Source organism: Montipora capricornis, chromosome 7 (assembly GCF_036669925.1).
Source record: "Montipora capricornis isolate CH-2021 chromosome 7, ASM3666992v2, whole genome shotgun sequence".
NCBI lineage: Eukaryota > Metazoa > Cnidaria > Anthozoa > Scleractinia > Acroporidae > Montipora > Montipora capricornis.
Window position 1 is genome coordinate 25,799,273 of NC_090889.1, and position 12,500 is coordinate 25,811,772.

Genomic DNA, 12,500 nt, shown 5'->3' on the forward strand with positions numbered 1-12,500 from the left:
GCTTTTTTTTCTTTATCTTAAACGACTAAAAAGAAAAGGAAGTTGACACTTTCAGCGCATGATGCTTTGTGAGTTTTTAATATGATCTGTAATCATGCATGTATTCCTCACGACATCGTATTGCTCGCTTGGAATTGAGCAGTTCTGCTTGTGTTTGCTGAACTCACTCTTCTTTATGCTGGATCTGTGTCGTTTTTTGTCGGTCCTGCAACTCAGGTTTCATTTACTTACTTAACATCTACTTATCTTATTGTCACCTTTTTCTACCCGATACTGAACACCATCGCTTCCTATTGCCGATTCAATACAGCCTCGGCTCACTAGAATGGTGTTACATTCCAAGAAATTTTTTGACAGAAGCAGCCTCTCTAAAGCCCTCAGTCTTCAAAACACTGAGGAGAATGAAGTTTCGATTGGCTATTTTTTCTCTTGCGCTGTTAAAGACTCAGCAAAGTTAATAATTTTAACTTTAAAGGTTAGAGGTTAGGGTTTAAATTCGTTGCTAGGTGTGATTATTTGCATGCAATATATTAACCAATAATCAGTCTTGCGGTGCCGCTAGTTTATTTTCCTGTTGTGTTGTATGTTTGCCTAGCATATGAAGAAACTGGCTGAAACTTTGTAATACAAAAAGTCTTATATGAAGAGTTTTTTTTCATGAGCAACGACATTTTTTGACTTTCCTACCCAAGAGAAGGTTGTGTTTCCAACTTTTCAGCCTCAATTGAGCGGGAAAGAAATCTTGACGGAAGCGCAAAAGATAAAATGAAAAGTAGAAAAATTTTATTATTTAATGTTGCCGTTAGAACCTTTTTTGACGGTACCTGTTCTTGTCGAGAGTGGTTATCGGCGTTGTTATAGGAACTCCATTGTGTGTGTCCCAGGGTTGGCGAATGAGGTGGTCGGGGACTGTAGTGTCCATTGCCTTGAAAATCAATGGCAACTGCACCGTTGATCTTTCTGTCCTTTGCCTCCATCTCAGCGTTCTTTCTCTTTCTGTGAAGCTGTAATCGTCAACTGAAATCTTCAAACAAAAAATGTAAGCCGGTTAGAACGCCAAGCCGGATTGGTGACCAGCACAAGACATTGTTAAAAACTGGCTGGCAAACTCTTCGAAAAAGTTTCCTAAGGAGTTTCACTAGCAAAAGGGCGACAAATAGGCCAAAAGAAAAGACCGTACTCGTCTTCGAACGCGCAAATACTAGCTATGTTAATTTCTTATAGCTTGCACCCAGTGAGACTACCTAATGGAAGAAGATTTATTTAAAAAGGAGTGCTCAATATCTATGAAGTTCTTAGAAAATAACTTCATGCCAATACAACTAAGATTTAAAAGACAGCAAATAATTCCAAGCCTCTTGCTATCTGACATACCTTGCTGAAGAGTGAGACCCGACTTGCCCCGCAACAACTTTGCAATATGTTGCCCGAATTGTATCTCTTTTGATTTAAAGTTATTTTTGGGCAGATCAAAGTCTTCAAGGTGTCACAAGTTGATATTACAAGTGCGTAATAAACTACCAATTACTTTCGCCGGTTTTGCAATCGTTAATTGGTGATTCATTTTCCTTGAGGCGATCATTCAATTGTTACGGATAAGTAACGGACGATTATTAGAAAGTCACTCATTTCCCAGTTTCTTTTAATTAAGTTAGTACTTTTTTGGAGACTGGGTTTCATATTCTTTTAAGACAATACTCAGCTCTTGCTTGGAAACACTTTTGTCATTCAGCTGAGCAGAAATCCCTCAGACATTAGAATCATATCGCTTAGTAACTGAAAACGTCGAAGGTCAGGAAACGATTTTGCAGACAATAGAAACATACACTGGTGACGTCTTTTGATTTGATTGGGAAAACAAGCCGATGAACCAAAAATTTCCGTTATTTTAGCAATCAGGGAATTTCTTTTTTAATTCATTCAGAAATTTGAATGACAATTGGGAGGTTATAAAATTGGATGTAACGATTTCGTAATTTAGCCCGCGCTCGCAGACGTATTTCCGATTGTCGCTTCTCTCGGGCGGAGAGAAGTGACAACCGGAACTGACGTCTGCGAGCGCAGGCCACTCGCAATTGTGATGTAGAGAGATTTGGATGTCAATATATGCGGCTAATTTTAAATCAGTCAAGTACAACGCCGTTTCTGCTGCTTTTTCTTCTTCTCCTTGTAAAAGGAAGAAAGACGATTCTGTAAAGCGAAGTCACAGATAAGAGTGAACTGCTCTTTTTCAGTCAGTCTAACTCTGGAAGACAATTCGTGTTAGAAATTGATCGTCGGTGGGATGTGGGGGAAGGGGGTGAAAAGTGAGTGTAGTACTTAGAAGGACTATTGTTCTCTTTTGTTTCAAACAAAAAACCTTCTCAGGACCACACTCACCTGAAGGATTGATTTCCATGAAGGCAGGAAGGTTGCTCTGAAATCAAGACGTCCTCACAAACAGTATGGCGAAAGATGTTTTCAAACCAACTGACAGATTTACGTCAGTATTATAACTGATCACTTCATTGCCTTAATCCGAAACTTATTGCAACTTCAAGATCACATCTTAATCCATGGCCTTCATCAGCTAATGCTGGAGGTCACGTGACCTGGACAGATCACGTGACAGGCGACTGGGAAAGCGCTTCAGCACCCGGTCCCATGTTTTGGACAAACTGAAACGGAGCCCCCCTTTGAGGGTTAAGAGAAGGCTGCTCCACCCTTTCCTATATGGAAAAAGATTTAATTCTTTAACATCACATCTTCATATAGGACAGAAACTTATGCAGAAATCCTTACCCTCAATGCCTGTCAAAGCGGATGGATTCTGTGGTCAAACTAAAAGAGGAAGTAAAAAGAACCGCAACTGAAGGGAGATGTTAAACGAGCGGAAAGGGCTTACAGATCACTCAGCTCAGTCAAGAAAGAGTCAGAGATACCTCTCTGACTCAGAACGGTTCTTCCTTGGCTGTCAGAAGGTCGCCAGTTCGATCCCCGTCTCATTCGATCGACGTCTGTTTCAAATTTCCTCTGATCCGTGTAGCTGTAGCTTTGAATACCCGTAAAACGGAGCATTGACGGAGGAAGGGGAGTAAAAGGTACGCACCGAGGGCCACAAGTTTATCAGCCGTAACTCTAATTCATTGCCACGTGTTACCCTCTTAAAAAATAAGGACCTTCTTCTTTCTGTGCATGCGCACATTTCTTGTAGGATCAAATACTTATTTAGGCTCGATTTGCAGCCGTTTTTGGAGTCAGTGCGGTCAGTAGGGAGCTTAAGCAACGACAACGGCGACCTCAACGAGAATGTCATCTCAAAATATAAATTTGCATTATTTTAATCGCTTCGTGACTATTTCAACGTTTTTAATATGACAAGGGTGTGGTAATTCCTCAATTGATCTATCCTCAAGTGCTGACGTTCTTCATAAAACCAAAAACTTGGCTATTTCTCGTTGTTGTTTTGCTGACGACGGCAACGAAATGGACAAAAGTGAAAAACGCACGTGCAGGGCGTGAAAAGCTATTGTTTTTACCCACTAAATAAGCAACGACAACGGCGACGGCAACGAGAACGTCACAAATTTGCATATTTAGTAGGTAAAAACAATAGCTTTGAACGCCCTGCACGTGCGTTTTTCACTTTTGTCCATTTCGTTGCCGTCGTCAGCAAAACAACAACGTGAAATTGCCAAGTTTTTGGTTTTATGAAGAACGTCAGCACTTAAGGATAAATTTTCATTTTCTCGCCTATAATGAAGTGCCGTTCCGACTGGTCTCATCCTTAAGGAATTACCACACCCTTGTCATATTAAAAACGTTGAAATAGTCACGAAGCGATTAAAACAACGCAAATTTATATTTTGAGATGACGTTCTCGTTGCCGTTGCCGTTGTCGTTGCTTAAGCTCCCTATTATCGTCCTCCCAACGAACGGCGCTGAATCACTGGTCCACGTCGTTTGTACGTGACGTTGCACCCGTCGCAAATGTACCTTGCATTCAGCCGATTGTATTTTGAACTTGGCAGGCAGGCGACTTTCTGATTGGTGGAAAATACAATTGGCTGGACCAGTGATCTTGCCGTGGTGTGCGCGGAGGAACGCGGGCGCCCAAAACGGCTGGCCATTCGAGCCTAATGCTTATTACACCATGAATCTTCAAGCCCAATGCGATTAATTTTGATAGAATGAATAGAAGCTAATCCACGTATTAAAAGGTGACTAAAATAGAATTATTAGAACGAGATTGAGCCATTTTTGTTTGTTTGTCAGTAAATTATTTGCGTGTCCAGAACTAAATGCCGGCTGGTTCGAGGCAATTTAACTTCTACATCAACGCCCGCGCTCTATGAATCATGTTTTGCCTGGAGAGGTTACTTATGCCCCCCAAAAGTGGAGAGAAAAATTCTAGAAATGAGCAACAAAGTAACTTCGAACAACGCCCTCTAAGGGAATTCGGTCGAAGTTGAAGACTTTTCGTATTCGTTTAATTCCCTTGCCTCCAATTCTTGCCTAACTTCCGATATGATGACGTCAAATTAAGATTCTTTCACTTCAAGACGTACTTATTGACTGAGTGGGAGGGCCGGACGGGAAAATATTTGGTCCGAGGTCATGGCGCAGCAGCACGGTCCTAATCTCGACCCCAGAGCTCTTGAGAGAAGAGCTCTGGGGAACCCTGAAACAAAGTGTCTTCTCATTGATTTTCATGAAAAACAATCAAAAGCGGCTAAGCGTCTCTAATTGGTGCATTCATGTTAGCATGAGGAGTGAGCAGGCGCCATAAGGTTCAAATCGCAAATTTTTAGCTATAAGAACCCTGCGGCGCGTGTTTTTCTTCACAGTTTCCCAGAGCCTTGGGTCGATCCAAGGCTCTGGTGACGAGAATGAGCACGGTCCGTGCGCCATGACCGAAATGGTGAAACGTTTATTATTCTGCTGAAGATGATGTATCATGCGAGCGCAATTTGCATAAATAACGAGAATCACATCATTAAACTTTTTGTTAAAAAAAAGGCAAGATAACGTGGAACGATCAACACTCCATGGACATAGTTAATATGGTGGATTAAAGGCCCGACATGCTTAATCGATAACTGAAGTACAGAGGATTATGTGTTGCAACCGACCGACCGATCGGTTTTTCATTACCTTATTAAAGCCTCTACGGTACAAATTAATTTTCTGCGGTGGTGATTTTCATGAAAAGAAACTGACAGTGAATCTTTGGAAGTGTTTTAGAAGAATGCATCGATCGCGAATGCCTTTAGAGAAGAGTTCGGCAGCCAGAAGATAAAATGAAACGGAGCATTTAGCCAGTACAGTATTGTTTATCGTAAGTCTTTTTCTATCCCTGGTAAATCAGTCTTCTAATGAGCTAGCCAGCAAGGGTATCTGTGGCGTTTAAGTGTGGGAGTCAGACGTAAAATGAAGTGTAAACATGTAGTCTTTAAACAAACACACGGTAACAACAATACCATTGAAAACCCTATTGAAGTTGACGTTTCTCCGTTGCATGCCTTTGAGAATTTATCAACAATTGCTTCAGTTTTAAAATTACCAATGCCCGACAAATGAGAAGCTTAGTGAACAGGCTTAGTGCTAGCCTTTAGTTCCAATCATCACTTGGAGGTTCAGGAAAATTCTCAAGGTTGGGTCAGTAAGTAAGATCATTTAAATTTGTGATCACCTTATTGGCATTCAACCTAGCGACCACTCATCAAGTAAAATGAGACACTCTCGCTCTCAAAGTCATCAAATGAACTAACCTTAAAAAAAAACGTTTCCGCAACATTCTCTTTGCCATTCCCACCTCAATTGGTGTGGGTTTTTTAACAGCAAATTTTTAAACATGGTGGTGCATGCAGAACGTGATTTAAATTTTAGAAAAGCAATATCATTTATACTGGTGGAATGTGTGCACGTTGTGTTCATATTATGTTAAATATAAGAGCAGAACACGACATGCGAGTTTATTGAACGGCATACAAACTGTTCTACAAAAAGCGTTTTCCTCTGCAGTCCAGACAATGGGACAAGAAAAACAAGCCCGGCATCATTATTATTCCTTATATAAAGAGGTGTGAGGGAGGAGTGTTTTGTCAGGGTTCAAGCTCATGCACGTGACGTTTTATAAGTGTTTTGATAGGCTGCTAGGCTCATAAATTATTGATACGTTTTTTTTAATTAAGAGATAGAATTAATTTATTTACCTCGCAGAGGATTTATTTTGTTAATAGAAAGACTTAACACCCCGTTTAGGAAAATGGTAAAGGAGGGTGGTGGTTGTCATAGCAACATGAATATCTTCCTATATTCCAGGTTGTCTTGCTTTTTTGATAAGGTTCAAGATATCTGAAGATAACAGGCAAGGGATGAGCTGAAATTGAACAAATTTCTTTCCTTTTTAGCAAATCGCAAATTTTAGTCCACGTTTCCCGTAAACGAGATGTCAAATCTCTCAGTTATCAAACTTCCCACCCCTCTCCCCCACCGACGCCTTCTACAGAGCATTCATAGCGTGCTGCAAGTGCCAGTAAAATCCAAATCTCTTTAAAAGTTCTGTTAAAGTGTTCTAATTTCATAAGATCCGAAAATTTTCGTACCATCAACGATAGCAATAATTGGCTAAAAGGGAGCGCGGTGAGAACTCACCCTCGTTGGCCTGGGGTCGATTCTCGGACTGGACACCATTTGCAGAATGAGTGTGTGTTAGTGATTTGTTTCCATATAACTGGGAAGTAAAACAGATCTCTAATCCTAACCCAGGAACGAATTGGATTAGAACAAGACAATTCCTACATTTACGGTATTTGGATTCGGGAATCGGGAATCGGGAACCAACCCAGATCTTCTTCGAACGGTTTTCTTAGAATCGAGGCAACTGTCGCGGCTACGAAAGAGCGGGAAAACAGCGCGGGAACCTGTCTCCTGACACAGAATTGGAAGATGGCCGCAGTAAGCAGTTTTGTTTTCTGCTCTACTTTTTGTTCAAAAGGTCATTAATTCTACTCTCCTAATGCACTGGGCTGATTTTTATCCTCAAAGCTGCAACGAGAGTGTTTTCGGAGACGTTTTTTAAATGTTCAAAAGGCTTTTATAATACGACGCTTTTATTTTGAAGGGAATTAAATTGTCTTCGTTGACTTTGACACAAGTCGATGCTTGGAAAAGAAATTACTTGGTAAGTTTACTAGTTTACCTTGTTACTTTGACAAAAAACAAAATTATTTATCAATGTAAATGGAACGTTTGTTCATTCAGCGTGTGGAAAACTCAGCTTAAATTTGACTTTCTAATCGACGTGACTCAACGTGACTCAAAGTGAGATCTGTAAATATAACACCTCAACCGCCTAATTGTCTTTCCAATTTTTATAATTTCGTGTTTGTCAATTTTTTTCGCTGAAGGCGAACAAAGGAAACGCTTTCAAAAAGAGAAATGTCGAACGTAAGGACTGCGTTTAATAATTGCGGTGTGAGGGTGGAGTAAGTTATGAGAGGAACGAGTGGAGAGAGGTGAAAAGTGAAAGAAATCAATTCATTTGAGCTCATTGGTATTTTACAATTATTCTACGAGGGCGCGCTGGATATGAAATGATATATATAACCAACGAGGCGCGTAGCGCCGAGTTGGTTATGATCATTTCATGTCCAGCAAGCCCGAGTAGAATAATTGTTTTATTAAAAACCCCAACATCACAACTCTTTTATGTTGAATTTATTTGGCCATTTTTTCTCGGAGCCGCAAAACTGTGTATTTGCTGCTCTGTTCAGTGACCATATTTGGTAGTGCAGGTATATGAGCTGATAACCTGTGTCCGGCGAGCCAATGAAAATGGATACTCTTGTTACTATAAAAAATTGCGGATATTGATAAATTCTTTGGCAGCACTTAGACACCGCGTGTAATTTCTTTGTATGTTGTTCACTTTTTTGTCTTGAAAGTTTGCTTATCCTTCGTATAATATCTTAACAGTGTCAGTCAACTAGCTGAATCCTGAGCAGTTGAACTAGTTGCAGTTAACTAAAGAAATACAAGAATATCAGACAAAGAATTGTTGGAACACGCTATCAAGCTAAGCTTTTGTCACAGAAAGGAAGACGAAAGTTATGAGACTTTAGAAATCATACATTTTACACAGTTGTACATCAAAGGTACTAAAATGTAGATGTTAGATACAGTCAGTATATGCCTATAACACAATGGATAAAACTGAGAGCAATGAGTTGTTGCATTCCAAGCTTTAAAATAATTCAATTTAGCTTCTACAACCCCTTAGGTTACTTAACAATTATTCCATGAGCGCGCGTTGGATATGAGATGGTAAATAGCCAATGAGGCACGTAGCACCGAGTTGGCTATAACCAGTCTCATATCCAACAAGCGCTCATGGAATAATTATTGTTTTATTAAATTCCTTAAACTCCAAAAGTTTGGAAGTACGAAATACGAGCAAAAAAAGGGAGAAAATCCTAGCGAAATCGAAAAAACTTGATGAAGATGCGATGTTGTGTAATACCTGGTGGTCAGACAGATGCAGGCTCATCACAAAAACATTTCTTATCTTTTCGCATACTACTAAGCTTCGAAAATTGATCCAGACTTTCCCCAAAAGCGTTTTTCTTGTGCTTTATACCAAGAGAAATTTCGATTTCTGGCGTAAAAAAAGTTAGCTTAGCAACGTTTAGTGCAATCATTTACCATATATGGTCAAACTAAGGTATATGAGCTGATAACCGAGATTGAATGAACCAATCAGAGCACGAGAATTGCATTATCCGAGGTTGAGAATTTAATAATTGCTGTTATGCAACAGTCAATTGAAACCCCACCCCCCAGGTCCTGAGGAAGGATGGGGGATTTGACATAGACCCTGGTCAAAAAGCATCAAGACCCCCACCCCCTGAGGCATAAATTCAGATCAAATGCCTCTATCCTTGGGGTAAGAAATTTAAAACAATCCAACATTTACTATGGAAAGAATTTCAAATGTTCTACTTTGGCTTTGTGAAGTTTGCATTTTAGTTACTAGTATAATGCTAATTTAACACACAATTTTGTTCAACTGTTAAATAAGGGCAAAGCACACATTCTAAATTTGCCTGGTTCAAGTCAAGTTTCAAGGAACCAAGGAATTCAGATTGAATATCATTTGCAGTGGATGGTGAAGTTAAAGAATGATTTGCGTGGATTAATTAAAGCAACATTTATCCCACGGGAGGGGTTGGGGGGGGGGGGGGGGTATTCCCGACAATTTAGGTTAGGTGTATGCCGCCAAAGTTCTCAAACCCTGACCCTATTAAAGGGTGGAAAATCGAAATTCGATACCCTCTTTAAGGCCCATACAAGCTATAAAGGGCCCTTTAAAGTCGCTTTGTTAAACTTGAAAACGTGTATTCAGGCGTGTAGTACAGTTTTAATAGACCATATCTTTTTCGTTTTGCATGTTAGGGTGGATACTGCAATTTAATGACTCTATCTAAGGAATATCTAAGGATCACAATAAATACCAAAAAGGATACTCTGAGCATCTAAAAAATCCTACCGTATCGGGCGGCACATACCTATATAGCGTATATAAGAGAGCACTCCCCCCACTCCCCCGGGGCTCTTACCTTACTTAGAAACTTACTGTAGGGTTACCTTAGAAACTTGAATGCCAGTGCTTGCTCCCAGTTCTACTCTTGGCCCACACGGGGACGGCACCCAAAGTCAAAATCAGTCAAATGCTCCACCCCCAGGGGACAGATTGTTCCTGAAAAGCGCTTCAATGCCCCTATAATCCCCCACCCTTCCCGGGACCTGTGGGGTGGGGGTTTCAATTGACTGGTGCATTAGGACATAATAGTTTCATGATTAGTAGAAGCTAACAAAATATTACTATTGATTCACAATAATTGTGGAAGGTATGCTGAGCTGAGTTGATGATAGCTTACGTTCAGAGTACCAAATTTCTTTGACTTATTTTTAGTGCTACCTACTTAGCCTTTATAAGATAGTGGCCTACAAAACTTAGTCTCTTTGCTTTCTGCTCAGTTTCTTTGTGGCGTGGAGTCATGTAGCCCTTAGAGCATGGCTCTCAGTTGATGTTAGCTCATTCTTCATAGCTGTTAGCAGTGCCGAGCGAGCGCCAAAGGCGTTAGCTGCCTTGGCATGTCGAGTGCTGCCACAAATAAGAGAAGAAAGTGTGGGGCTGAAGCCCCTCCCATTAGCCCCGTTCCCTTTCATGGTTCCCGAACTGAGTGGTCTGAATAGGTATTGAAATTTGGAACAGTAGCAGTAACAGCAACGTCAAAACTACATTAGTAAGTCCTTGTTACAGCACATGTTCATAAAGATGGTTGTAGCTTTAGCCAAATAAATCAGTGCAAATACCAATCCGTTCAAGACAGGCATCCTCAAACAATTTTCGAAAATGTACTCAACTGAAAGAGGCTGCTAATGCCCCACAAAAATCAACAACTACGTAGACAAAGATTTACTGTTCTACATGTACTTGAAAATAATTACAGAGGTAATTCTTTAGAGTACTGTGCCATAAAAAGATAGAGATAGTTAAATGAAATATATCTGAATATATTTCTTTCTTGACGAGTTGATCAAAGCAAACAGAACGTGTGTGTGCACTAAAGCGTGGGACAGCTGCACAAACTACAATACAATAGTGGTTTGTTGTCACTTTGATAACATTACATGTTACTTAACTGTAAATCCAATTATAGGTACATAGAAAGCGAGAAAATTAATGATACCAATAACAATATTTAGAGCGGTTTTCAATTGAGTATCGAAAGTAATTAGCGAATTGCTTTGGTTTATGATTGCTTCACTCAGGGATTGGTTCAAAGTTCTTGCGCCAGTTTTCCAACCAATCACAAGTGAAACCCAAACCAATCGTGGCTCGTGCGTGCACATTTTCCCGCGCTTTGTGTGGGCTACGTGTAATTACTTCGAGTTTTAATTACTTTGGTTTTGGTTTTACTAACCCTAACCCTAACCCTAACTCCCTCTATAAAATTAATTTACATGAACTCTTATATTAAACATCAAAATGAGATCAGAATAATTTTTCCCTGCAAAAAATGGGAAACTCATCTATTAATACTTTTTTCCCTCCATAATTATTGGAGGGCCTCGGGGCTCCCTGGCCCCTCCCCTAGCTACGGCACACGGTTTAGGGTTATCACTTTACAGACATCTGAAAAATTGAGGCAGCTTCAACAAGATTTGAACTCATGAACTCAGGTCAGTTAGTGGAGCATTGCATTAACTGAGCTGAGTTCACTCAGTTGGGAGCAGGTCAATTTGTTGGGCTCATCTGTTTCTGTGAAAGGAATAATGAATGAAAAAGTATATCATGATAAAGTGAAAGTTACAGTGAAAGCAGTTGTTCATTTGCAAGCCACTTTGGTGTTTTGACTGGCAGTTTGCTCCAGGAAGTTGCAGGTTCAAATTTTAACTTGCTGCCTGCGTTTAGCTTCCCAGAGTCAGAAGTTTGTACCCGTTCAAAAACACCTTGAACTCTATTTTGTACGGCAAAATAACTCTACATTGGGTAGGATTCACAAGCGTGAAAAAAGAATTTTTTACATTAAAAATCCTCAATGTATCGCCGGCGTGATTGTTTGCAAACCTTGAATTACAACAAGTTCTGTGAAGTCATTTGAAAATTGTGTTGCCTCAAATATGCCCTCATGAATTGACCTAAAACAAAACTCACAAGAACTTAATTCAGGACTGTAAGGGGGTTGAAATATCAATTCAACACCACGATTTCTTAGCAGTTGGGATTCTGCAAACTTTCTTTGAAGAAATTAATCATTTCAAATCCATTTGAAGCCAAAGGGGCTTCCAAATTTATTACAGTTATCAATTCCAAACCGATTATGGAGAAGGTTCACAACGTAATTTCAGTTCAAGGCATACCCGTAGACTTCAATTTTGAAATTTGAACCTTCAAATTGCTCAGAGCAAAGTGCCAATCAAAAATGCAATGTTGCATGACAATATTGCGAAGTGGCGAGCAAAGGAACAACCGGTTTCACTGTAAGTGTAAGGAAAACAGTTCTTTCTTTTGTCTATAACCCGCACTTCAAACACATACATTTCTTTAATTTAAAGTTACTTTAACATTTTGGAAGTTTTGATTAAAGGCGATTAGAAATTCCTTTGAGGCAAAAGCTTGATAGGTGATGTAAATCTTGGTGGTTTAAGTTTAGGTTGCATAGTAAGTCCAAGAGTGGCTGGAATCACCTAGTTGGACCAATGTAAGTAGTTGTGGAACTTGGAAATCTTAGTGTTCCTGGTAACATACCATGTTATTGCCTTATAATGAATTATTATTGATGTGACATGTTGTACACCAATACCGAAGGCTTATGAGTTATTAATGTCACATTTTGTACAGCAATAACTTCTTAAGGAAAGGTTTTGAGGATAAAATAAAGGATATTTCTATTAAGATGGTCCTCAAAGCCTTGTTGACAGGTAAATTCAGGTTTCCCTAAAATCTGGAA

At 39.8% G+C, this 12,500-nt stretch overlaps 1 protein-coding gene and 1 long non-coding RNA gene across 5 annotated transcripts in view; one reads left to right on the forward strand and one right to left on the reverse strand.

Moving 5' to 3' along the window:
- The window catches only part of LOC138056583 (uncharacterized), an 11,631-nt gene extending 5,747 nt beyond the window's left edge, over positions 1-5,884 (reverse strand). The window contains exons 1-3 of one of the 3 annotated variants that reach the window (XM_068902414.1): positions 5,751-5,869; positions 2,782-2,820; positions 825-1,024 (exon numbers count right to left, since the gene is read on the reverse strand). In XM_068902414.1, coding sequence (XP_068758515.1) covers positions 825-977 — 153 coding nt within the window. In that variant the 5' untranslated portion in view covers positions 978-1,024; positions 2,782-2,820; positions 5,751-5,869. Of the gene's footprint in view, positions 1-824; positions 1,025-1,374; positions 1,845-2,781; positions 2,821-5,750 lie in introns of those variants that run through there. The other 2 variants (XM_068902415.1, XM_068902413.1) reach the window with 2 other exon arrangements.
- LOC138056585 (uncharacterized) lies at positions 2,829-9,049 on the forward strand. 2 transcript variants are annotated; one of them, XR_011133485.1, is made up of 3 exons: positions 2,829-3,080; positions 7,106-7,165; positions 7,960-9,049. It is a non-coding gene; the product is annotated as an uncharacterized lncRNA (long non-coding RNA). The 2 variants fall into 2 exon arrangements; XR_011133484.1 differs by lacking the exon at positions 2,829-3,080 and adding an exon at positions 4,745-5,317.
- The last annotated feature ends 3,451 nt before the right edge of the window (positions 9,050-12,500 follow it).